General features: G+C 30.0%; 13 protein-coding genes and 2 non-coding genes across 15 annotated transcripts; 7 read left to right on the top strand and 8 right to left on the bottom strand.

Annotated features, from left to right (window-relative positions):
• Positions 1-25: 25 nt before the first annotated feature.
• DUG2 (glutamine amidotransferase subunit DUG2) lies at positions 26-2,788 on the bottom strand (the record flags this gene model as incomplete). The annotated part of the gene is made up of 1 exon (XM_046078103.1): positions 26-2,788. One exon carries the CDS (start codon positions 2,786-2,788, stop codon positions 26-28), a length of 2,763 nt encoding a protein of 920 aa, XP_045934487.1.
• Positions 2,789-3,505: 717 nt separating this feature from the next.
• On the bottom strand, positions 3,506-5,428 carry UTP18 (Utp18p; the record flags this gene model as incomplete). Its single annotated transcript, XM_046078102.1, has 1 exon — positions 3,506-5,428. The coding sequence occupies one exon, from the start codon at positions 5,426-5,428 to the stop codon at positions 3,506-3,508; it is 1,923 nt and encodes a 640-aa protein (XP_045934486.1).
• A 358-nt stretch (positions 5,429-5,786) lies between these two features.
• On the bottom strand, positions 5,787-6,236 carry TVP15 (Tvp15p; the record flags this gene model as incomplete). The annotated part of the gene is made up of 1 exon (XM_046081427.1): positions 5,787-6,236. The coding sequence occupies one exon, from the start codon at positions 6,234-6,236 to the stop codon at positions 5,787-5,789; it is 450 nt and encodes a 149-aa protein (XP_045934485.1).
• A 762-nt stretch (positions 6,237-6,998) lies between these two features.
• On the top strand, positions 6,999-7,093 carry SCDLUD_003541. The gene is given in 2 exon segments: positions 6,999-7,036; positions 7,048-7,093. It is a non-coding gene; the product is annotated as a tRNA-Ser (tRNA).
• Positions 7,094-7,337: 244 nt separating this feature from the next.
• MRPL27 (mitochondrial 54S ribosomal protein mL41) lies at positions 7,338-7,751 on the top strand (the record flags this gene model as incomplete). The annotated part of the gene is made up of 1 exon (XM_046078101.1): positions 7,338-7,751. One exon carries the CDS (start codon positions 7,338-7,340, stop codon positions 7,749-7,751), a length of 414 nt encoding a protein of 137 aa, XP_045934484.1.
• A 509-nt stretch (positions 7,752-8,260) lies between these two features.
• Positions 8,261-9,733, bottom strand: SSH1 (Ssh1p; the record flags this gene model as incomplete). The annotated part of the gene is made up of 1 exon (XM_046078100.1): positions 8,261-9,733. The coding sequence occupies one exon, from the start codon at positions 9,731-9,733 to the stop codon at positions 8,261-8,263; it is 1,473 nt and encodes a 490-aa protein (XP_045934483.1).
• Positions 9,734-10,380: 647 nt separating this feature from the next.
• On the top strand, positions 10,381-10,674 carry MIC12 (Mic12p; the record flags this gene model as incomplete). Its single annotated transcript, XM_046078099.1, has 1 exon — positions 10,381-10,674. One exon carries the CDS (start codon positions 10,381-10,383, stop codon positions 10,672-10,674), a length of 294 nt encoding a protein of 97 aa, XP_045934482.1.
• A 305-nt stretch (positions 10,675-10,979) lies between these two features.
• On the top strand, positions 10,980-11,693 carry TAE1 (N-terminal protein methyltransferase; the record flags this gene model as incomplete). Its single annotated transcript, XM_046078098.1, has 1 exon — positions 10,980-11,693. The coding sequence occupies one exon, from the start codon at positions 10,980-10,982 to the stop codon at positions 11,691-11,693; it is 714 nt and encodes a 237-aa protein (XP_045934481.1).
• A 75-nt stretch (positions 11,694-11,768) lies between these two features.
• SCDLUD_003536 lies at positions 11,769-11,888 on the bottom strand. The gene has a single exon (XR_006829225.1). It is a non-coding gene; the product is annotated as a snosnR60_Z15 (small nucleolar RNA).
• A 661-nt stretch (positions 11,889-12,549) lies between these two features.
• SCDLUD_003535 (uncharacterized protein) lies at positions 12,550-13,665 on the top strand (the record flags this gene model as incomplete). The annotated part of the gene is made up of 1 exon (XM_046076675.1): positions 12,550-13,665. One exon carries the CDS (start codon positions 12,550-12,552, stop codon positions 13,663-13,665), a length of 1,116 nt encoding a protein of 371 aa, XP_045934480.1.
• A 372-nt stretch (positions 13,666-14,037) lies between these two features.
• Positions 14,038-16,152, top strand: RGD1 (GTPase-activating protein RGD1; the record flags this gene model as incomplete). The annotated part of the gene is made up of 1 exon (XM_046078097.1): positions 14,038-16,152. The coding sequence occupies one exon, from the start codon at positions 14,038-14,040 to the stop codon at positions 16,150-16,152; it is 2,115 nt and encodes a 704-aa protein (XP_045934479.1).
• A 357-nt stretch (positions 16,153-16,509) lies between these two features.
• SCDLUD_003533 (uncharacterized protein) lies at positions 16,510-18,660 on the bottom strand (the record flags this gene model as incomplete). Its single annotated transcript, XM_046076674.1, has 1 exon — positions 16,510-18,660. The coding sequence occupies one exon, from the start codon at positions 18,658-18,660 to the stop codon at positions 16,510-16,512; it is 2,151 nt and encodes a 716-aa protein (XP_045934478.1).
• A 182-nt stretch (positions 18,661-18,842) lies between these two features.
• SCDLUD_003532 (uncharacterized protein) lies at positions 18,843-20,807 on the bottom strand (the record flags this gene model as incomplete). Its single annotated transcript, XM_046078096.1, has 1 exon — positions 18,843-20,807. One exon carries the CDS (start codon positions 20,805-20,807, stop codon positions 18,843-18,845), a length of 1,965 nt encoding a protein of 654 aa, XP_045934477.1.
• A 342-nt stretch (positions 20,808-21,149) lies between these two features.
• Positions 21,150-22,544, top strand: AIM22 (putative lipoate--protein ligase; the record flags this gene model as incomplete). Its single annotated transcript, XM_046078095.1, has 1 exon — positions 21,150-22,544. One exon carries the CDS (start codon positions 21,150-21,152, stop codon positions 22,542-22,544), a length of 1,395 nt encoding a protein of 464 aa, XP_045934476.1.
• A 29-nt stretch (positions 22,545-22,573) lies between these two features.
• Positions 22,574-25,111, bottom strand: PTR3 (Ptr3p; the record flags this gene model as incomplete). Its single annotated transcript, XM_046078094.1, has 1 exon — positions 22,574-25,111. One exon carries the CDS (start codon positions 25,109-25,111, stop codon positions 22,574-22,576), a length of 2,538 nt encoding a protein of 845 aa, XP_045934475.1.
• Between the last annotated feature and the right edge of the window lie 149 nt (positions 25,112-25,260).

Raw genomic sequence — 25,260 nt, 5'->3', positions numbered from 1 at the left:
CGTATATAAAAGTATTTTACTATCACTATAACCTATTAATTACATTGTGGATAATTACTCTTAAATTAAAAAAGTTAACGATTCTTAATTGTTCATTGTCCAAATGGGCGTTATCAGTAGACTGACCACAAGGTATTTGTATTGCAGGCGCATTAAAATGTTGCTCTAAAACTCTAACCATTGGAATAGATCCACCTTCTCTAACTAACAACGGTTCTGTACCCCACACATCCTCCACCTCTTTTCTAATTATTTGATAAGCTCGGTTGTCAGGATTACCCAGCCAAGGTTCTGCCTCGTTTAAAATCTCGATAAATAACTGATTCTTTGACATTAGTTTTTTGAAATTGTTTTCCAAATAGGTGATAAACTTTGTTTTAACATCATTCAAGTTTTGTTCAGGTACAATTCTAATTGAAACACTAACGGTGGCAGATTTAGGAATTACGGTAACGTTTCCAGGACCAGATACACTCATAGAGGTGATGGACAACGATGGCCTTGTCCATTTAACAATTAAATCATCAATTGTATGATCTATGTTTGTTCTTTCTAAAATTTTTTTGAAATTTTTCAATTCAGACTCAGAAATTGGTTTCAAAGTAGAGTAAAATTCAGGTATTAATACCTTGTCGTTGCTTTCAATTAGTTTAGAGATGATTTGGAAAATTTCAGTTGTGGGTTCTTTGTGCACCCCACCATCTACCCCAGAATGCCTATCAGATTCTTTACTCGTGATGGTGATTTTAGAATTGATAACGCCTCGTAAACCATAATTTAAACATGGAATATGTTGGTCTAACCAGTATGAGTTACTAAATAAAATCCAATCAAAGCTTTCTTCTTTCCCCAAATTATTGTTTAGTGCTTCAAAAAACCCACGGCTGCCAGATTCTTCTTGGCCTTCAATTAAAAAAGTTATGTCGTTTTGAAGTTGATTGTTGTTATACACATCTGCAATTGCATATATTGCGGCCAATAACGGACCTTTGTTATCTGAAACACCGCGAGCTTTTAAGAATCCATTTTCGCTCGTTAATTTAAATGGATCGGTAACCCAAGAAGTTGTATCTTCGGCTGGTATGACATCGTAATGGCCATACCACAATATAGATTTTTTTTTACCACTGTTAGTTGTATTTGCTTTAAATTTACCGTATACAATTGGGTTTTTGTTGCCCTTTAAAACCGGTATCAATTTGCTAGATGCACCAAATTGATTTAATAAATCGACTAAATACGTGGCACAACGGTGTGAGTCGATCAGGTATTTGTTAATGTTAGAAGACGAAGAAACAGATTGGAAACCAACTAATTCTTTTAAAGTTTGTAGTAAATGATCATTATTAAAGTCGATGCATTTCAAAGTATGTGGATATTCTTGGTATTCATTCAATTTTTTGTCCACCAAGTCAGTAATATTCCATAAAACTAGGCTACCATCATTACTACCTGTGACCAACCGTAATCTTGAACAATTTTTACAAATTTGTTCACAAGAAAATAATGACATCGATAAAATATTTCCCAATTGTCCATTAATATCCCATTTATATCTGTCGCTATTCCCGGTAAACTTGAAAATTGAATTTTTTGTGGCTACAAACACGCAGTCCTTATAAACAACTATCCCAGTTACATCGTCAGTAGTACCGCATGTTAATACAGAAACCAACTGTCTTGTATTCAAATCGTAAATTTTGACAATGCCTGAATTGAGTCCGCAATATAAAAATGGAAATTGAACAGCTTGGCAATAAACGATATCATCGTCATCCTCATCCTCATCCTCATCCTCATCGTCTTCTCCAGTATCACCATCAATTTCAAAAGCATCTTGTTTTACTGCATTTGTGTTCGCATGATACGGCAATTGAAATATATATTCTAGTTTTAAAGTTTTCTTATTAAAAGTCCATATTTTTGATATGCCATCACCTGCACCTGAACAAATATACTTTTTATTGTGTTCCAAATTGTTTTCGTACTGGCATAATGAATAAATAAAGCCGTTATGAGCATACAGAATAATATTCTCAGAGGGAACCTCTATAATAACACTCGATTGGTTGTTTATACCATCATACAGTGTATCATTTGAATTGGCTAGACACGGAGATATACCACGCGATATAGGACTGCTAACGGAAACAGGTTTTTTACCATCAGGGCCTGTGGAATCGAAAAATTTATCATATCTAACATGAGGCAATTTGTCATAAGAATGGCTGCATATTTTAGAGTTAAAAATATCACTGACATACAACAAAGAAGCTCTTTGTGAACCGAAAATTACGGTTTGAGTAGAATCTAAATATGTTAAACTGAAAATATCACCGATATCTATGGTAGAATAGATTGCAGCTATTTCTTGAATAATAATATTTCCTGGGTTAAAGTTATTGGCGGAAGTTGTTTTCAGAGGTTCTACATCAATATTCCATATTCTAACCAAGGAATCGGCACCGCCTGCAAATAAATAATGTTCATCTTGAGATTTAGCTAAACATAAAACACTAGATTTTGTATTTTCTAATTTATCTGTATATGCATCGTTAAGGTTGGATTCTCCCTCTTGTTGTTGTTGTTGTTGTTGTTGTTGTTGCTGGTAGCCCAATTTAATTGTTTTAATTAAAGTATAGGTTGTTGAGTCAAAACATAAAATCTTGGAGTCTTGGGTACCGGCAAACAATATTTTCTTAGAAGGAAATGGTATAGAACATAAAATAGAATAGTTGTGTTTCCATCTATGTAATGAAGGAGGGGGGTTAATAGAAATTGTTGACATTCTATACTAATTTGTATATATATGGTGAATCTCTTTTAAGTATGAATATTTAAGTCAAGCTGAAAAAAATATTTCTCTTTCCTCTCCTTTCTTTTCTTTTTTTTTTACTTTTTCTTTTACTTTTCTTTTTAATATATATATGTATACAGTTGTGGTTGTTGTTGTTGTTGCTATTTTTTTTTTTTTTTTTTGCCCTTATTTTTATTTAATTTTGGGTCATCATATAAATGTGTGTGTGTGTAAATAATTTTATATGTTTGCAATTGGGAAAAGGAATATGGTGTAAGTTTTACTTTGACTCGGTTAAAGCTAAAAGAAAAAAAAATATTATTCATGTGGAATTTAACATGTGAAAAGTTTTTTTTTTTTTTTTTTTTTTTTTTTCCAATTCTTTTCCTTTTTACAATATCCAGAAACAATCCGAAAGAGCATCGGAATAAAATTCTTGGGAATATTTATTTTTGTTTGTTTTCCCTTTGTTAAACTTGATAGTAAAACTATTCACTTTAAAAGCAGTCCGATATCAATTCTACTTTTATAAATTTAAACAGAGTAAAAAAAAAACAAAAAAAAAAAAAATAAAATAGGATTACTTTCTAAGCTGTAATAATAAATCCATCATTGTCTAATTTTACATACTTCCAAAATGTTTAAAGTATATACAATATTAACACAAAAAATATAATTTACAAACAAAAAAACTATCATGGAATATAACTAACAATAGTGTCCAAGTTTCCATAATCTAACTCTGCCTTGTTCATTGCCAACTGCTAAATATTCTGAGCGAGGTGAAAATTTCACGCATGTGACCTTACCCAATGGTGTCCTACTATTGGGCCAATTAGAAAAAACTGACCCAGTGGATAAATGAACCAACTTTAAAGCATCTTTTGAAGATCTTGAAGCCATACATAGCAATTGGCCATCATGTGAAAATTCTAGATTTGAAATGGTGGTAGTTAATTGATCTAGAATGAAACTTGGTTTTGAACTTCCTTTATTGTATCTATCATAAACTGTCACAATACCGCTTTCACTCCCTATGGCCAACCATCTATTATTACATCTGATGCCGCTGCCACTTTCATTATTGCTTTGAGATGATAATAAATATGAAGAGTTCGTAGCACCACCAACTTGAATTTTAGTGATACCAACCCCACTTTCATCCTTCCATTTGTTTATTACCTTATTATCATCGTTTAAGTCAAATTCCCAAACTTGGCCAAATGTATTTATGGCTATTATTATTGTATGTATTTCTTCTTTCCCACCATTATTAATCACATTTAGATAATCAATACAAAAATCAATTAAAACACCCTCAATCTTGCATCCAGTCATATATTGACCAGTAGTAGCATGTAAAATATTGATCCATCCATTATTACCTTGTAGACATATAATGCCATGAGAGGATGTAGAGTTCTTCGTATTATAACCATTGCTATTCAAATAATGTCCCATTTTAAAGTTTTCAAACGATCTTTGAGTGCTTTCGTGACCATACATTCTACTTATCTTTTCAATATTCAATTGCCCATTCTCATTTTGATTGTCACCATTAGATATGGTCCATGAATGCATATACCTTCTTCTACCACCAGTGAAAACTTTAGTAGTGTCAGGGTCTGAGTTGTTCACATATATACAGGCTGTTTGAATTGGTGTACCGTGGAGATAAACTGAAGTAACTAGTGGATTGTTTCTCCCATCGATATGGTATAATCTTAAAGATCTATCATAGCCACCAGTTAATAAAATAGGTTGATTGGATGGATGAAACGATAATGTCTGAATGGCCGCGCGTGATGGATGCTGTGCATTTGCATCCTTGACCCTTAGTAATTCAATCTTATTAGGTGGTAATAATTTAGAAGAATGTTTACCACTTTTTTTATCTGTATATTTTGTCGAGGAGTTTAATATTTTAATCAAAGCGTTGACATCACCAACTAGTGATTCTTCATTATCTTCTTCGGAATTGTATTCAGTATCACTGTTTTGTTCAATGTCATAAACCCACCTAGGAATGGGATAAATTTTTTCAAATTGGGCCCTTAATCTTTTAATATACTCTTTACCATTGAGACTCTTTTCAACATATGATGTCTTTAATTTTTTGGATCTATTAGAATCCCAAAGATTAATGTTCACATTTTCATCATCCGAGTCCACCCAAGCATCACTTTCATCATCGGTGCTGGATGACTCGTAATCTACATCCATTCTATGTTCATCGTCTTCTTCACCATCTTCATCCGCATAAAACAATTGATCGTCATTAAGTAAATCCATTTCATCTTCATTTTTATCTTCTGCATCACTGATACTATCATTATCGTCGTCACTGTTGGAATTATACGCATAATCCTGAAATGAATCTACAGTATCTTTTAATCCAGCCCTAAAATCGTCTGCTGTTTCACCAAAGACTAATTTATTTAATAACAATTCTTCTTTGTCTGGTGGAGGAATATTTTTCTCTGATGGTGATTGTTTTTGTAACAATGATGTTTCTGTATTTTTATCTGATTCTTCTACATTTACAGCAAGGTCATTATTGACATTATTGTTATGATACTCTTTAATAGTGTTAATATTATCCATATTGGATATATTTTCTTGACCTTCCATTTTTTTTTTTTTTTTTTTACCGTTCTTCTTTTTGGTAATATTCGATAGTTATTTGAATTGTATTTAAATCAGATATAACATCGAAGAAATAAAAAAAAAAAAAAACTTTTCACTTTAAAATATTTGAAATTATTTTATATATATTTTGTAGGTAGAAAGACCTTTCTTTTTTTTATTTTTTTTCAATATTTTTAAAATTATATTATTATTATTATTATTAACAAAAATAAAAAGAAACGTTTATTATTTATCCGAACACAAAGATTTGAAATACTCGGATAAAAACAAAAAAAAAAGAAAAAAAAAAAGGTAATTACTCCTTTTAAAAATATACATATATACATTAACTACTCATTCACTAGATAATATCATCGGAAGTTGCTTCCTCAATTCCATCTTCAATAGAGGTAACAGTGTTCGTATTAAAGCTATTAGGAGGATCTATCTTAGTATTGAATTGTAATAGAATATAGGCTAAACCAACGATAATATTTAAAATTGAAATAAGAATATTTATAATGGTTCCACTTTTAAGCCTGTTATTCAATTTAATAAAGCCTAACAATATATGTAAAAAACCTCTTCCAATGAAACTATAATAAAAACTTGCGTATTTATACAGCGCTGGAATAGGCTTGAATTCCAAAAATATAATTGTTGTTGAGATAATAATCACATATAGGGATAAAATGAAACCAATAAATCCGCCAAAAAACAATTGAAGTAATAATGTAGACAACACGGTTAAACCAGCCACTACAACGTTAAGTGATTTGAAAATAGTGTTTGAATGTTCAGTGAAGGACATTGTTTTTAATTTTCTATTTATTTATTTATTTATTTGTTATCTTTTTTCTTTTTAAAATAGGTGGTAGAGTAAAGGTTGATAATATTTGGGAAAGTTAATAAAGATATGTAAGAATGTAAATTATCGTGTTAAATGTAAAAAGGGAGAAGGGCGCGGAGTAAAAAGCTTTGTAAAAAAACAGCTGTTTATTTATTTTATTATCGGAAAAGGGGAAAACAAACAAAAAATTGATGAAAATATTTAAATATAAACTTATAATTTGTTTCTATTTTTCTGTCGTTTGTATTATTCCTTTCTAACAATTTGTTATTATTCATTAGCAACATTCCATATTTAAGAAATTGCCCAATATATTATTATCTTCAAATCATACTGTCTACTTAAAACTTGTTATGTCGCAGAGAGGATATACTGAGAGGGACAGGGTTAGTAAACAGATTTGATACTTTACTATTTATATCAAGGCAGATGTAATAGTTTGTTGCTTGATCTTTTATATATTTTTAACTAATAAAACTATATAACTCATCTATTTCATAATCAACTTTCTAAATAAATCATCTCTTTATATATGATTTATTTTCACCTTTTTCCTTATGTTTGTATTAACTTTTTCTAATGTTTCTTCGTTGTCCGCTGGGCATATTTTCCTTCTTGCGGCGATCTCCGTATGTTCGGTCTTCTCCGTATTCTCGGAAGTACTTGCATCTCGTATAAAACGTGACACACACAATTCTACTTCATAACAAAAACTATATATTAGTCCCAGTGGCCGAGTGGTTAAGGCGATGCCCTGCTATTAATTGACAGCTAGGCATTGGGTTTTACCTGCGCAGGTTCGAATCCTGTCTGTGACGTTGTTTTTTTGGATCCTTACACAATGTGAAAGTAAATCTTTTTTTTTTTCTCTTATTTTTTTCTCTTATTTTTTTTTCTCGACAAAAGGAGAAAAGAAAAGAAAAAAAAAAAAAAAAAAAAATTAAAAATTCTATATTCACCTATTCTTTTTTTCTTCTTCTTTTCCTTGGTATTACTGGCTCAAGTACCTTTTCTTGAACTAACTACATATTGACATAAACTGCACTCACATTACACACAAACATGAAGCCAACCCCAATCGCACAGTTATTGAGACCATGGAAAAAATTTCGTGATGGTTCATTGTTCTATGGCCTAACCAAAACTGGTAATAAACGTGTTGCACTAACTACTAAAGACGGTAATAAAACAATGTATAAAGGTACTAGGTCCAGTGGTATCGGTAGACATACTAAAAAAGGTCTCTATATTATTAATTGGAATAAAGTTCGTACCTTTGTTGTTCCACAAGTACCTAATTTACAATTGAAACCATTGGTAAGTCATAAATGCCCCCCACTAAAACAAACTTTTCCAAGTTATAAACAAGGTCCTATGGATACAAAGTTTTATTACGATAGATTGTTAGAATATATTAAGTACGGCAAGGTTCAATCTAAGAGTTCAGAAGTTGATTGTTATATAGAAAAATTTTAATTAAATTATGTGGTAAACCAATTATAGGTCATATTTCCTGGCAATAGAACGTTATGCTATGATCATGCAAAAAAAAAAAAAAGGAAAAAAAAAAGTATAAATAGGGCTTTAAAGATATAACCAGAAGAAATCAGCTTTACTTCCATTAAAAGCTCCATGTAAATATATATATGTATAACTTTTTTTTTTTTTTTTTCTTTTTGGTTATTTTAATTTAGTAAGTAACTTTTGATTAGATTTTTCTTTTCTCTTTTAATGATAAGAAATATATAAAATATAAATAAAAAACATAAAAAAAAATAAAAAAAAAAAAATTTAATGTTAATAACAATTGAAATTACAATTGCAAAAATAAATCTCGAGCAAAAAAAAAAGGGAAAATACCTTTAATTTTTCTCTTTACTTTGCTCTTTATCATTTTTCAATTATTGATTCATTTTTATCTTATTTTAGTTATTTATTTATTTTATTTTTACCCTTTTTCTCTTAAATAAAAATGATGAGTATCACTAATATTTACCACCTGGTGCACCTAATATTTGGGTTAATGCACTTTTGCCTCCGCTTTGTTGGTATTCAATAGTAACCAACTCTAACAAGGCAAATCCACTAGTAACAGCAACAACGATACCAGCAGCATCACCCTTTAAGCCCAACAATTCCCCTAAACTAACAATACCACCCAATACTAATCCACCGGCAATAGCAGCTGGTCTGATTTTATTATTCAATTCTTGTTTGATAGCTTGCTCTCTCTTGCCAGCAATAGTAATAGATTGCTCCTTGAATTGCAAAGCAATGTCTTTTGGAGATGCGCCGCTAATATTCATCCATTGCAAACTAAACCAACAACTACTGATAATAATGAAGATTGGTAATATTAACAAAGTCAAAATTTGTTTGGTGAATAAATCCGGATAAAAAGCCTTTGGAGGAGTCAACAAATTGAAGGGGAATTTAGGAATCAATAGCGTATTATTTTCCAAAACATAGTACTTATTGGACAAATGAGTAATATTCAAGAACACATAAATGGATATGTTGATAAGGGCAATTAAAATAAAAGAAAAATATATGGATAAACCACCTGTGTACAACATACGGATTGGATAAACGTTATTGATATTTCTTGTTCTTGTTGATCTAATGGTAACTTCCATGTTATAATTTTGCCAATAACAAACAATAAAGAAAATCAAGGCAACAATAGAAACATGAGTTAAATTTGGTAAATAATCTCTAGTAAATGCGGAGACAATACCACCAATCAAACTAAATCTAGAAGATCTCAAATTTTGGGTCAAGTTAATGAAGGCACCTCTAGATTCGGTGTAATTACCACCAACAACTGTATCAACATTAATAGAGGCTACACCAAACACATTATCAACAAAATTAGTAGCGGTATTCATGACAGTAATGCACATGATACCACTACCGAAACCGTAACTTTTATCGATAATTTCAACTAATAGGATAGTAAAAATACCCATGGAAACAATTTGGAAATTAATTAATAAAATGCTGAGGAGAGACAAGTTAGCACCGAAGTAACCAGTAGCAATAAAGATATTGGTCAAGATAATGTATAAAAACACACTTACAATCTTGGTTAAACTCTGGAAAAGTTGTCTATCTTGGGAATTCTTGAAGTTAACTTTGATCAATTTCATACCAGCCAACAGTTGTAAGATTAAAGTAGAGGATACAATAGGAAACAGACCAAATTCTAATATTGTTTTGGATGGACCCATTGCGAAAATGCCTCGTAAGTAATATAATGGATCACCTTCAATAGCATTGGAGGTAATGCCATTGGTGTTTATACCAGCAATCGGTAACTGTGAAAATATATAAAATAATCCAATTAATATTGTATAAACGACCTTATCATCAAATGGCAATTTATCATAAGGTAATTCAATCTCGGGCATTATTGGCAAAAATGGGGCTGCCAACTCAATTATACGGAAACCAGCCATTATTTACTATTCGGTTATTTATTATGTTAGATTATGCTAAACGGTTGAGTTTTCTAACTTGATTGTATCTTTTTTTTTAATATATAGATGAATAAGTCTCTTTTACGGATTGTTAATTAGGACCCAAAGGAGAAACAAAATAAATCGAAAATCGAAAATCGAAAAAATGAGAATAGAAGTAAGGAAGAAAAAAATAAAAAAAAAAAAATTAAATAAATAAATAATAAGGAAGGGAAAATAAAATTTTCTTTTAAATTGCTCGATCGTTGATATAAAATTGAAGAAAAAAAAAAAAAAAAAAAAAAAGTGAAAAATGAAAAACGGGAAAATGAAAAATGAAAAATAAAAAAATGTAAAAAATGTAAAAAAAATTTTTTTATTTTATTTTATTTTATTTATTTATTTATTTTTTTTTTTAATTTTCCCGTTTTTAATGATGGGGTTAGTAAACCGAGAACATCCGAGTAAGTAAGAATACCGAACAATTGTAAAAAAAAAAAAATATTACAAAAAAAATAAAAAATAATTACAAAGAAATTACAAAAAAAAAAAAATTAAATACAATTATATTTGTGCTAATTAATTTTATACTATCTCCTTTTATTATAATTTATTACAACAAAACAATATCAATAAATAATCACATAATGAGTAAGATTGTCAAATTAGTATCAATCACTACTATTGCTAGTGCTGGTCTAGCTTACTTCTACAAGGATAATGGATATTACTTTAATAAAAGTGAATATAAGAGTATGAGTCAAAGTATTTCCAATATAATAGATAGAAAAACTAATGAATTACCAACAAAATCTATGGGTAATACTACTATGTTACCATATAATGAAGAGTATCAAGTTAGATATCCTACTGAAACTGTAAAAGATATTTGGAATAAGTCTGTAAGACAAGGGGTTCATTGGTTATATACCATTTTTTAATTATTATATATAATGTTATCATGTCAAATAAATACATAAGTAAATACATAAGTAAGTACTTAAATAAATACTAATCCGAAGAATTTGCGGACTCTATACCACAATACAAATGTATAACGTCGGACCTTTTTTATTTTTTTTGCTTTTCTACAAAGCTGCCTAATTTCCAAAATTATTATCATTTATATTGGTAAATTATTTGTTTGTGAAACTTTCTATGTAAGATGACGTTTACGATAGAAAAAAAAAAAAAAACAGCAAAAAAACAACCAACAAAAGTTAGACTTTCTTCCCCCCCCCCCCCCATGAATAAAGCTGATACCCATATTAATTATACCGATGCCATCAACTATTGGGAATCCGTAGATGCAACTGTGGATGGTGTTTTAGGTGGTTACGGTCAACAAACACCCGTTCCAGTTAATGATCAATTAGGTTCACTTAAATTTGTACGCAAGTTAAAATCCAGAATGTTATTGCCAGAAGATTATTCCGTAAAAAGGAGTCTTGATTTTGGTGCAGGAATAGGTCGTGTTACAAAAAACGTATTATGTAAAATCAGTGATGTTGTTGATTTGGTTGAGCCGGCCAGTAATTTTGTTAAGCAAATGGAGGTTGAATTACAAGACTTGAAAGAACAAAATAAAATCGGTTCTATATATTCTATTGGTATGCAGGACTGGCCACCAAATGATGTTACAGAAAATGCTGAGCTTAAGTATTGGTTGATTTGGTGTCAGTGGTGTGTTGGCCATTTACCTGATAACGAATTGATTGACTTTTTCATAAGATGTAAAGAAAGATTAATACCTAATGGTACAATAATAGTCAAGGAAAATAACACTTTGAATGACACGGATGATGACTTTGATCCACAGGACAGTAGCGTTACTAGGAGTGACAAGAAGTTTAGAGAGATTTTTGAAAAGAGTGGGCTAAAATTAATAGCTACTGAGAGACAGAAGGGATTGCCCAAAGAACTATATCCAGTAAGAATGTACGCGTTGAAGGCTAAATAAACACATCAAACCAAAAATCAAGTTTGTTATTAATATGTATATGTATGTATATTTTAAGAGTTCATTTTATTATTATTACATTTTCAGATAGGAGCGAAAGACTAAATTCGATGGATGAATTAATATCTTCATTATAATGAATAAACATTGTGTCAGTTGAACTATGCACAGGAATTCAAATCATCATAAATAATAATAATAATAATAATAACGACGGTAAAAACCAATCATAACATAATAATTTTATTTTTAGAACTATACTTAGTTCCAAAAAAATAAAAAATAAAAAAAAGAAAAGTTAAAGCAAATGGCTTCATTGATTGTGACAGTTAGAGACAAGGATAATACATAGGTTTTAGTTAGCCGTATTGATTAATTATTTTCTTCTTCTTCCCATTTCAAAGATTATTTTCTTCGAAAGAAGATGAAAATGTAAAGAAAGTAAGGGAAAGAAAAAAAAAAAAGCTGTTTAAGTATGGAATAGAATTATTTAGTTTTAAACTAACAAATAAAAATCGTAAAAGTTTTGATGATTTATTTATTTATTTATTTGATTGTTTAATGGAAAAAGAATCATAGCAGTGATATCGCACACAGAAAAAAAAAAAAAAAAGAAAAAGCAGGATTTTAACTATCTTTGAATTTAGGGCTTTTTTTTTTTGCATTTTTTCTTCCAAATATAAGTTAGTAATAGGGCTTTTTATTTATTTTTTCATCTAATGTTAGGGCTTCTCACTTACCAATTCATTTTTTGTATAAAGAAATAATTTTCAATTTTATTTAATCTCTTGCTTTTAAAAGCATAAGCAACCAAAACAAACCCTACAAAAATATAAGAAAAAACAATACAGAAAACATGTCAGCTACTACAAAGAGAGGTGGTGTTTTAGGATCTATCAGGAAATTTAAACATCTAAACAATAATATTACTACTAGTACACGTTCTACCCCTAAGAAGTTAAGTACATATAGTATTATTGAATTTGGTTCGACAAATTATTATTTAAGTTCACTAACTGACGATAGTTTATACTTCAAAATAGAAATTATTGATAACAACTCCAAATCTATAAATTTCGATTTAATAGTAAAGAAAAATGTCAGTGATAAAGAACCATTTTGTATATTACAATGTAGGAATAGCGGCACTGAGATAAATTTAATATATTTCTTACAAAATACCGATTCTGCCTCACCTATAAAATTGAAATTATCCCGTGTACAAAAAATTAACTTTGATGGGTTCGAAAATAATATCTTGGACATCAAATCCCTATACGAAAAAAACCTACTGATAAATTTCGGTCTTGAATTGAAAATGGATATCAAGGATGTAACTGCCGCCAGAGGCCAAATGTATACTATTGGTCCCATGCCTGAATTGAAATTAGCTAAGAGAAATTACATTTTACATAGAGGTGAGAATTCAGAAGATTCTAAAAAATATCATGTAATCAATAAACATAATGTATATTTTAGACAAGGAAATGAAACGGACAAACCTTCAGATGATAAGATACTTTGCGTATTTAAACCAAATAAAAAGAGGTGGAAATCTTCTGTATCAAGTACCTTAACAAACTTTGGTATAACAAACAATAATAATAGTAATAATAATAGTGTTACCAATAATAACAATAATAAAGAGGAAACTGTGTTATTGAATAGAATAACCTCATCTGTGATAGGATCTTCGTATGATAGTGAAAATGAGGATGAATCCGATAGAACTATTGGTGGTTCTAGTACTAACACTAAAAATAACAATGTTGGTCTTGGAATTAATGATCTTATGAATAATACAGAGACCGATGATGAAAATGGTTTATCTGTGGTGGGGATAATAACAATAGATAATTCAAAATTAGCCTGTAGCAGTGATGATTCAGCATTTAATCACATGATTGTATTGATTTATACCTTTGCTGTATCTTATTTGAAGTTACGGTGGGAAAAGAAATTGATAATATAGCCAAGATAAACCAGAACTACGGATGTTAGACGTAATTTTTTATGATATATGTGTATATATTTCAGTTTGCACGTGATAAATGTAAAAAGCCACTTCGGATTGTTCGGCAAAACGCTAAGCCGCTTTATATTTTTTTTTTTTACTTTTTTTAAATTTTTTTTTTTTTTTTTTTTTTTTTTTCTTTTTGAACTGTGTTGGCTAATTCCTTTTTTTATTTTTTTAATCTTTTTATATACTTGTACATTTATTTAATTATCCATTTATTTCTTTTTTTTTTTTTTTTTTTTAAATAACTACAAATGAATATGCATATGTATATGCACACATCATTAAAAAAAAAGCTAAAACATATACATTTTTACAATCACCACAATGGTAGTTAATGATAGTAACAATAACAACAGCGCTAATAATCCGTCAAATATTTTTTTAAGACCAGAAATTCATACAGTTTTGGATTCAGATATTGCAATTAACACTTTATTGTCCAAATTAAAACAGTCATTATTAACCTGTGAAGATTTTACCAAGTATTTAAGGAAAAAATACATTCTTGAACAAGATCATGCAGAAGAATTGAGTAAAGGATATAAAAGCTTTTTTCAATCATCTTCCAATTCTTTACAATCAAGTATTGTGGAACTATTGAATTTTGATGGCAAATTAGCCAATGTCAGATTTAGCTATGTCAGTGCATTGCAAAAAATGTATGATGAGTTAAATGCATTATTGTTAACCATGTCCAAATTACGTAAAAATATCAAAGATAAATCTAGAAGATTGGAAAAGGAGGTTGCTGATGCAATTCATATGGCTGAAAAAGCCAAATCAAAATATGATTCCCTATGTCAAGATTGGCAAAAGTTGAAAATGAGCGATCCAACAAAAACTAAATTAACTTTAAGGGGTTCTAAAACTACCAAAGAACAAGAAGAAGAATTACGTAGAAAAATTGATGTTGCGGATCTAGATTATAAACAAAGAGTTGACCACTCAACTAGTTTAAGAAATAGTTTTATTAACAGGGAAAGACCCAAGATTGTACAAGATCTAAAAGATTTGATCTTAGAAATGGACATTGCTATGTCCATTCAGCTACAAAAATATGCTATATGGACCGAAAACATGATTTTGAATAGCGGTGTTACTATCTCTCCAGTGGGGAATAGTTCCTCAGCTAGCAAGTCTATGAAAGGAATTGCCAGCTCTGTTAGCAGCGAATATGATTTATATAATTACTTGAAAAAGTACTCTAAAGACAAAAACCCGGCCAATTTAATTAATAAGAACTTGATTCCAGTACAGTACAAAAAGAATCCAATAATGGGAGGCACTGCTTATAAATCAGGCAAGGGCACTTTTGTAGTAACAAGCAATAGTGTTGGTGGTGGTAATAATACTACAGGTAACAATGACAACAATTTTTCTTCATCTGTGCCTGGTAAATTAAATAATTCACTGCCTAAGAGAATTCTATCCACTTCCAACGAATCTCCTTTTTCTTCCTCTACTCCAATAACTCCCTCTTCATATAATTCTGTTTCAAAATTACCTTCCATTAGTTCGCCCTCTACTATTAACCATGGTTATAGCGAAAGACCTTTAGCACGTGTTGATAGTGTTGATTCGGGTGTGGAGTCCACCGTTTCATACACCACGTTAGATCCTGCCACCACTAATAATAATAGTATTAAATCGCCAACCACCTCTATGGAGTCTACTTTCCCGAATAATAATAATAATAATAATAATAATAATAATAATAATACGATCGCTAGAACAGGCAGTGACATTCCCAATAGTGAAGTTCCTCTAAGCCATGTGGATACCAATGTTACACTACCACCTGGGTTAAAAAAAAATTTTAAGATGTTTGGCGTTCCGTTGGAAGACCTATTAGAATTTGAACAGGATATGGTTCCGGCTCTTGTTAGACAGTGTATTTACGTAGTAGACAAATATGGGCTATCAATCGAGGGTATATATCGTAAATCACCAAGTGTTTTAGAAGTCAGTAGATTAAAAGATGAAATAGACAAGGACCCAGCGAACTTATCAATGATTTTGCCACCAAAAAATTATACAGAACAGCACATCCATTTGGTAGCTTGTTTGTTAAAAACTTTTTTTAGCAGCCTACCAGATCCTTTTTTTCCTAGTTCGCTGACAAGTGAAATTGAAACATGCTTATCTATCCAGGACCACACTACGAGAAGAAATTATATGCATGGCATTGTATATAAATTACCAGATGGACAGTATTGGACATTGAGGAGTCTAATTTTTCATTTGAAAAGGGTTATTGAACATGAAGATGAAAATAAAATGAATTTGAAAAATTTGTGCATAATATGGGGCCCAACATTAATATCACCCCCAACTTATTTTTCAAATACCAGCGAAGACGCTTCTGGTGCTGCTAGCTATCAAATCAAAGCTATGGAAACATTATTTGATGTAGCTGATCAAGCTTTTGAACCTGAATGATTCCCTCTTTCTCTTTTCCTTTTTTCTTTTTTTTTTTTTTTTTTTTTTTTTTTTTCTCTTTCTTTCTTTCATTTTTTTCCCTTTTTTCTTTTTTTCTTCCACCTTACTCCAAGTCTTTTTCTTTACGGTTTTTATAATGTTAAGCTATTTTATGTCAATTCTTTTCTTTTAATTTTCTGTTGATTACTTACAGAAGAATGGAAATTGGGAAAAAAAAAAAAAAAAAAAAAAGTATATATGACAAAATAACACTATCTATCTCGTTCCACAGTATTTTTCTTCTTTTTCTTCTTCTTTTGTATTAACCCTATATTCACGTATTATATAATTAAAAAATTACAAGTCCAGCATATTAACCTAAATCTTAACACGTTTCTTATTATGCTTGGCTACCTTAGATTCGGATAGATAAGGTATCCTAAAGACACCAGTTTCTGATATTTTTGCTAAGTCAGGGTTGAAACCTTCTATGTTTAATCTTAAAAGCACGACATTTTCTTGATTGACATAATTTAGCAAAACGCCAGACAAAACTAGTGAAACTATAGCAGAATTTATTTTTCCTAATGGCAATTTAACTTGTCTACAAATATCTTCCAAGGAAATCTCGTCCTTGTCATTAAAACAATCCAAGACACTGTATTGCAATAAATTGACATTAAAATCTAAATATGTACCTGGTTTTTTGGGATTAAAAAACGGTGTTGAAATCACCCCGCTTTGTAGGCTATAAGCATATTTTATTTTTTTATCCTTCATATCTTCGGTAGTCATTTTCCTTTTCAAAATTTCCAAATATGCATCCAAATCAGTCGGTATTTTGGGCTGGATTTCTTGTCCAATTTCATTCATCAATGATTTAGGAAAGGAAAGTTGTGCTAATAAATAAGCACCCCCAATATTTCCATCCAAAACAATTTTTTTAATAGATTTCCACCTTCTAGTAAACGATTCATGGTCTGCATACCTGGAATCGTTAATATATTTATGAATAAAAAAATTTTCAGAAGTTTTATCCAAAGAATCAATTTCTTTGTTTAAGTAATCATATAGTTTCATATTCTCGTCTTTCATGAGCCTTTTGAATAAATATTTTTCAAAATACGAAATAATAAACTGTTCGTTATGGTCGTTAAAATTTTCAAAGGAACAGTGCATTACAGCATGAATAAATTCTTCTCCATATTTCGGGTTGTTATGTTGGTATTGATATTTGAAAATTTGACTCAAATTCTTTAAAACTAGATCATGTAAAGTCCCTGGACTTAGTTCCAAGCACTCAACACAATCTTTATCCGCTGAAAAACTTAAACGAGCAGTTAGTTGTTCGTTGTTCTCAGAATGTAATTTATGCTGAACACGGCGCAAAATTTTTAAAATAGTAGCATAGCTTTGTTTTAAGTTAGATACTCTAACAAAACTAACCACAAAACTTTCGTTACAACGCTTAATAGATTGAATTTCATCAATAAATAAATTCCTAAAATGTAAATGTAAAATTCCATCCTCATTTGTCGAAACCAAAAAAGTAACATATGACTCAATGCTCTTTTCCGCAGAGTTAGTCATGGGTCCATTAATCAATAGAATAGAGCGCAACATATCACTTGACGTATTATCTAATTGGAGCCGTTTTAAAACTTGAGCCCGGAAAAGTTGAGAAAATCCAAAGGAACGTTTTTTTAGTGTATTATATGCCTTGATAAGTAGATATAAAACGTTTACTTTGTCTTGATTTGCAATATCAACTTCATTTTTAATACACGGTTTTTCCCATAGTTTGTCAGTAAATTCAAATTCAGTTGACAATAAATCTCTAAGAAGTTCGTGCATAAACAAAAATAAATCAGTACTATTCTCTTGGATCATGAATTGTATTCCATAAGTTAAAAAATCTTGGAGAAGTGTATCGGTTTTTTTGAAATCAATAGAGTTATTAGTTGTCGATATTTGTGTTGTTTTTTGGAAAAGTTCAACTATATATTTTCTTATTTTTAAATTGTCCATGTTTAGTATAGTCTTGAAAAAAAGTAATTTACCAAAGGATTCCATTGAATAATTTATAACCTTTAATCTTTCTTTAATAATTCCAGATATTGGTCCCTTGCTAATTAACATTAATGGGCTTGTATCCGACACAAAGTTTTCATAATAAAATGATTGAAATTTATCTGCATCTTTGACATCTTTGTTATATTTTTCGACCAACCATTCTTTTAAGCAACTAACTATTAAATTATAAGATTTGTCATTCCATGAATCATCCAATACATTATCAGTTGTATTATTATTATTATTTTTTGTTATTAATATATTTCTAAATGAATTTATTTGTATTGCAAGTTGTTCAAGTGGCCCTTTCATAGCCAAATTTCCATTCATATATGTCTTTAAATAGTAATTAAATCTTTTTTCAAAAAAAAATAACTTTTCCGAAGGTAGCAACCCTATGGCATCCATATTACTATTATTATTATTATTATTACCGTTGTTCTCTTTTGGTTGCATTTCAAAGTGAGGTTTATTTGTATTTGTTATAAGTTAAACCTTTAGAAGAACACTTAATCTCTCAAGTGTACGAGGAAAATAATGAGAAGTAAAAGGTATTTTTTTTTTTTTTTTTTTTTTTTTTTTTTCGTTTCGGAATATCAAAAGTCAAGAAAAAAAATTTTAAAACCTTTATAATCCCATCACAACTGAATGTTATATGGGACCCTCAATACATTATCCTTATCAACAAGCATAGCGACTTTATGCAGATCTACTTGATCCATTGTTAACTCAAATATCTGAGCATCTTTATTTTGCGTACATTTAACTAGTGATAACTTCATTAAACTGTAGAGTGCTTTTGTTAAACTTGTTTGATTATCAATGTTAACCTTCTCAATTACTTCCTCAACACTCCAAATGTCCTTTTCATTAAATAAATTTAAAATAGAGTACTGCACAAAATTTACATGTAATTTTAAAACTCCCCCTTTATTAGGTAAATGAATCGGCGTTTCAATTATCCCCGATCCCAACTCGTGTATGAATTCTACAAGCCTTCCCTCTTTTTTAACTTTTGACAAAACTTGTTGCTTTAAAGAATCCAAAATTGATTGTAAATCCTCTGGGCAATTAACCTTCCGCTGGCTGCATTTATTTATATGAAGAAAGCGAGGAAATTCCTCCATTATGATCACAGTATTAATCTCATTGGGTGTAGTAAATACAATCGAATCCTTTAGAGATAATGTTGTTAGAACCTTGCAGGCCGCAAAATTGCTATCATTATAAAATAACTGCGGAGAAGTAATGAATGACGATTTCCTTTCTATCAACCCATTTCTAAAAAATTTTATGTACAATAAAAGAGTATCACAAATATTTCCATGCTTAATTATATATTTTTGCGTCTTAGGGTATTTTAAACTTTCTTGTATAATTTCTAAAATTTCCCTTTCACCTAGTAATTGAACTATCCAATCAAAATATGCTGACCCAGACGTAGTTTTATTTTCACATAGTAACTTGGCAACTTTTGAAACCGAATATTTTGCTTCATAATTTTTTTTACTGGCACATAAAGCTGCAGTTTTGAGCTTTTTATTTTCGTGACGAACCAAATTTTGAAAAAATGTCACAAATATATATTGGCATACCCAGTCCTTTATTGAATAGCATAAAGTGTCATGACATATCTCTGAATAAAACACTTTTGCATCAATATTTAATGTATCCAATAAAAAAAATAATATATCATTGCATTTTGTTTTATTTTGATCGTTATATGTTAGCGTTGAAGTAAACCCACTATCTATTATAATAAAACATTTACCCGTCAAATAACAACCCATGCAATTTAATAAAAAGTCATAAAGATTTATTGTGGGTGGCAAAATAGACTTAAGATATAATTCTACAAAAGTGGGCAAGCTAATGTCGTTATCAAAGTAAAGTGATGCCCGTTGAAATTCGTCGAAAATATCCATTTGAAAATGACTATTATAAACATAACTATAGTTAAAATTGTTTTTTTTAAGCAAATACTGGCAGTTAGTTTTAATAATTTCTATAAAAATATTCTGAAGTTGTGACTCAAAATCATTTGATCTGAAGACTTTTACACATTCAATAGTAAATTCTGGAAAAGGATTTTTATCAAAAATGATAAATTTTTTACAAATTTCTTCAAATAAAAAATACTTATAAAGTTCTTCGAAAACTTGTTGTAAATAAATCTCATTTAATTTTACAGATCCATTAAAAATTCCCAGTTCTGTAAAGCTAGTCCAATGGCTTATTATAGTGTCCAATTTTATGCGTTCACCTTCCATGATTTTCATTTTTTCATTTAATATATGATCTTTTATGATTTCGTTAATTATATTCAAATATTCAACTTCCGGGAGCATTATATTACCGTCTTGTATACTTTTTTTGGTTTTATATGAAGAAACTAAATGCAAGGCCAATTTTGAAAATAAACTGTTCAATAGATTGCGAGATTTAGGTAAAACTATGTTTGAATCATTGGTATTTTTTTTGGAATTGTAAATAAATAGGGATGATTTGATTTGACAGATTGTCTCTTTTAATGATAAAGCATTTATATTACTATTGACATTATTATCTGTGTGACATTTTCTCTTCTTTTTAGCACTTGGCATTGAAATACTTCTCTCTATTTTCCTATTATATATTAAATATAAAAACAGCTATTTCCTTTTTTTTTTTTTTTTTTTTTATTTTTATATAGCTCTCTTCTCTAAATTCAAATTTATTTTATACATTTACTGTGATGATTGCAATACATTCTGATAAAGATAAATAAAATTTACGACATTGTCTTATTATTTTTAATAAAAAAAAAAATATTAAAAAAAATATTAAAAAATTTATTTAAATTTATACCAATTTTTTTTTTTTTTTTTTTTTGTCTATTTCATCTGTATAATTGATTGTATAAAATCTAAATCTAAACAAAAAAAAAAAACTTACAAGCTATAACAATGTTCTGTAACAGTATTACTACTGTTACAAATAAAATACTTGTTAATCAATTTGTAAAGTTACCTCATCTAAATTTATCAAGCATTAAAACTAGAAACATTTATAATGGAAGCCCAAATCAAGATTTTTTAAGTTTTGTAGAGAAAGATGAAGATACTACTAAAAATGATGGGCGTGATAAATATGAAGATTTTAACAATATGTATGTGAATTTATTCACAGCTACCTCCCATCAAAACGAACACATCTCAACGACGAATTCTACCAAGGTAAACAACACATCCTCAATAAATTTGCTGAATAAAGAACTACTAGATGTATTTGAATGCCCTGATGATAATAACCTCAATCAAAATAATGGAGTACCCCTCAATAATACTACTCTAACGGGCGCTGAACTGTCTACTATTGTTAGATCTAATGGTAAGTTTGTTTTAATAAGCAAGTCTCATGACCCGTACTATAATTTATCATTAGAAGATTACGTTTTCAACAATACACCGTCGCCACAACCCTTAATAAAAACAAAAAATCCTGGGGTTGCGTATGAAAATCAACGATTGATGTTTTATATTAATGATGAATGTTGTGTTATTGGCAAAAACCAAAATCCTTGGAAAGAATTATATCTGGGGAATTTAAAGCATCGTGGTTTGCCGTTTTTAAGAAGAAAGAGTGGTGGCGGTGCTGTTGTTCATGATTTGGGAAATGTGAATTATTCATTTTTAAACTCGAGAGAACAATTTGACAAACTTTTCTTTAACAAACTAATTACAGATACTCTGAATAAACACATTCTATCAAACACTATATTGGATCCTCACCAAAAGAAACAAGAACCTTTCTTTTTGCGATTGAATGAAAGGGGCGATATTATAATTGGTGAAAAGGATAGTCCATTTAAAGTCAGTGGGAGCGCATTTAAAATTGCTAAAAATAAATCGTACCATCATGGTACAATGTTAATAAACTCTGACTTGCCTCGCTTTAAAAATTTATTAAAACCGGCCCATGTTGAAGGTTATAAGTGGGATTGTAATGCAGTAGAAAGTGTCAGGTCTCAAATTGCCAATTTACGAGATTACAATGTTTTAAAATCTACTTCTGAATTCATTGATATGGTAACCAAGAGTTTCCAATTACTTTATGGGAAGGTCAACGTACCTGTTTATTACTGCGGCAAAGAATCTACCATGAACGATGAAATTTCAAAGACAATGAAGGAATTACAAAATGAAGAGTGGAAATTTGATAAAACCCCTAAATTTAAATTTTCCATAAACAAGAAGAAAACTGGTGAAAAAAATTGGGTTGAGGTTAAAAATGGAATTATTGAAAATAGCGATGATGCATCAAAAATAGGGTTACATTTCAATGAATTATATATAAAATAGGACTTACAGAAATTACGCATGTAAACCTGTTAGCTAATATGTTTACACTTGGTAACAAAGGTGCTCTGAGGCAATCCAGCCGCAAAATCTTCTATGTATAAATTTCCCTTTCTATCTAAAATGTATAACTTATGGCCATCACTACTAAATCTTAAACTTGCAGCTTCACGTAATCTAAAAGCATTGGCACATACTTCGACTATAACAATCCTCCTTTTTTCGCTATCGCCCATGGTTGGAGAAGACATAATATAAACTGTACCATTTTTATCTAAAAATGCAATACTATCATTCCTAGGCGAAATCTCGCATTTGTATATTTTAGAACCCAATTCATCCAACCTTAGTAGCATCGTAGGCTGAGCTACATGCTGGTTAGAGGTCATCGTGATATTTTGGATTTTTGTGTTAATCACAATGGGTGGTGCATTAAATGACACCGCAGTAACACACATTAGGTTACTATTACCAGGGAATATTTTAGTGTCTGTAATACCCTCGCTTTCCAAAGACGTATCTATACTTCTTATCGATTTCATTACCAATCTCGGTTCACTAATTTTTCTAGTTGATATTACCAGAAATCTAGATTCAAAACAGGTGGAGCACGATAAATAGTTACCATCTTGTGAAAACTGTAAAGTATTTATTGGATCTCTATAAGGTAATGTAATGGTGATCGGTGCTAAAACGGTGTAAGAGACTTTGCGTTCAATTTTATGGTCAGGCCGTGCACTTCCATTGATTTCACTGTCATCACTTTGTGGGCCAATTCTATAAAATGAAATTAGTGCTTGTTCCGCACCGTTGGTTCTATCTTTACCAGTTATCCCACATGCTATAATATTCGTATTATAATCAATGTCCATACATCTAATGGGGAAAATTGAATGAAAGGTGTAGATTGGCTCTCCTCCCTTTTCTAAATCAAAGATTCTTAGATAGCCCTTTGTACCCGTAATAACTAAAAAGTTTAAAGATAATTTACAAAACAAATGGTCCCATTCAATTTTAGATGAACTACTGTTGGTTTCGCTACCACCATTATGTGTTTTTGGTTTAATTGCATCTGGATGAGGCAAAGTTAAATGGTCAAAGTCTGGACCATATTCGCCAGTAATTTTCCCGCAGCAAAATAATTTGGTCTCGTTTGAATTTCCATCGATAGAATAAATTTCCCATTTTTTTTCTGTTATTAGTGCAAATTTAGAGCAATCCGGCGATATATCTGTATTAATAAACAGCTTCGATTTAGCTCTCAAAAATTTAGGATGTGTGCTATATTGTGTTCTTTTCCTATACATAGGAAAACACTTGGCGAAAAAATATTCCTTTTCTTCATCTAATTTGTTATAAGTAGCGTTTTGTTGTTGTGTAATTAGTGATTTTTTACTTTTGGCGGTATTATCGAATTTCCCATTATTTTTCAACAGACACGACTGAAACTGTTGTTGCATTAGCAGCTTATTTTTTTGTTGATTAGGGAAAGTACCTGTAATTATGCTATTGTTGTTTGGGACTGAAGTTGAAGTTTTTGTATCACCAAATAAGAAAGTTGATGATTTATCCTCCTTCAAAGAGACTGTTTTAGTTTTTGAAACAGAATCATCAAATATTTCGCCGGCAACCTTTTCTGTATTATTTGTATAAAAACCTGAAGGTTTATCATCCACCTTGCTATTGTTATGGTTGTTATTGTTACCATCAGCCGAGCCTAGCTCCGAGTTGGCAACTTTGATTGCTACGGTGTGAAATAATGATATTAAAGATTGTGTTTTGTTACTTTTCCTTCTTCGATTATCTTTTCTAAGTTCCATATCTTCGTAGTTTTCATCTTCATAAATGTCATCAATGGCAAAATTATTCATGTTGTTATTGTAATAATCTTGATAATCGTCGCTCAAATAAAAATCGCCATCTTTTTTGGAAAAAGATGATTTTCTCCTGGTAGTTTCGTTATCGTGGTTATTACCGGCTCTAGTAAGACTGCCTTTTCTGGATTCAAGTTCTCTATTGACAGAGTCTGTGCATGCGTCGACTAGATATTTTTTCTTGAGAAAATCTAATTGATTATATATCATGATCAACGGTTTGACCAAAAAACCTTTGAGTACATCGGAATCATTATAACATACAGGACATATTTGGATATTATTAGAAATGTCAGTTGTATTTGGGGTCGATAGGTTATTATACTTTATATTATATTTGTCCTTTTTTAAACCTACTGAATCAGTTCTACTATAAAAATCTTGGATATCATAATCTTGTAGTAGTTGTGATTTTATGTGTTTAGAAACTATGCATCCGCAAGGCAGTATTATAGGGTCATTAACAATACCATATTCTACTTTATATTTTCTATTTTTTGTTGCATCTAAGCTTTCCACTTTAGAATTATCATCTGTGAGGGAGTTCTGCTCTGGTATGTCTTTTCTGCCCGCTGGTACTTCATCTTCTGTTAATATAATTTTTTTTGGTAAATAGAAATTTTGTTCCAAATCATGTATGATTTTTTTAAAATCTTCTGGTTGGATATCATTATTGACTATTTTATCATCGTACATTTTTTTTTTTATTTTTAATATATTTATGTTATAAATGTTGGTTTGAATTTGTTTATTGGTACTGTCTAGATCTGAAAGCGTTAAAGAGTAAAAACACAGATAGTATCTTGATTAGAACCTGTTTTTATTAGGAGAAACACTTTTTACTG

The sequence above is a fragment of the Saccharomycodes ludwigii genome, chromosome IV (assembly GCF_020623625.1).
Source record: "Saccharomycodes ludwigii strain NBRC 1722 chromosome IV, whole genome shotgun sequence".
Taxonomy (NCBI): Eukaryota; Fungi; Ascomycota; class Saccharomycetes; order Saccharomycodales; family Saccharomycodaceae; genus Saccharomycodes; species Saccharomycodes ludwigii.
Note: the sequence above shows the minus strand (reverse complement) of the source record. Positions and strands in the feature narration are given on the sequence as shown.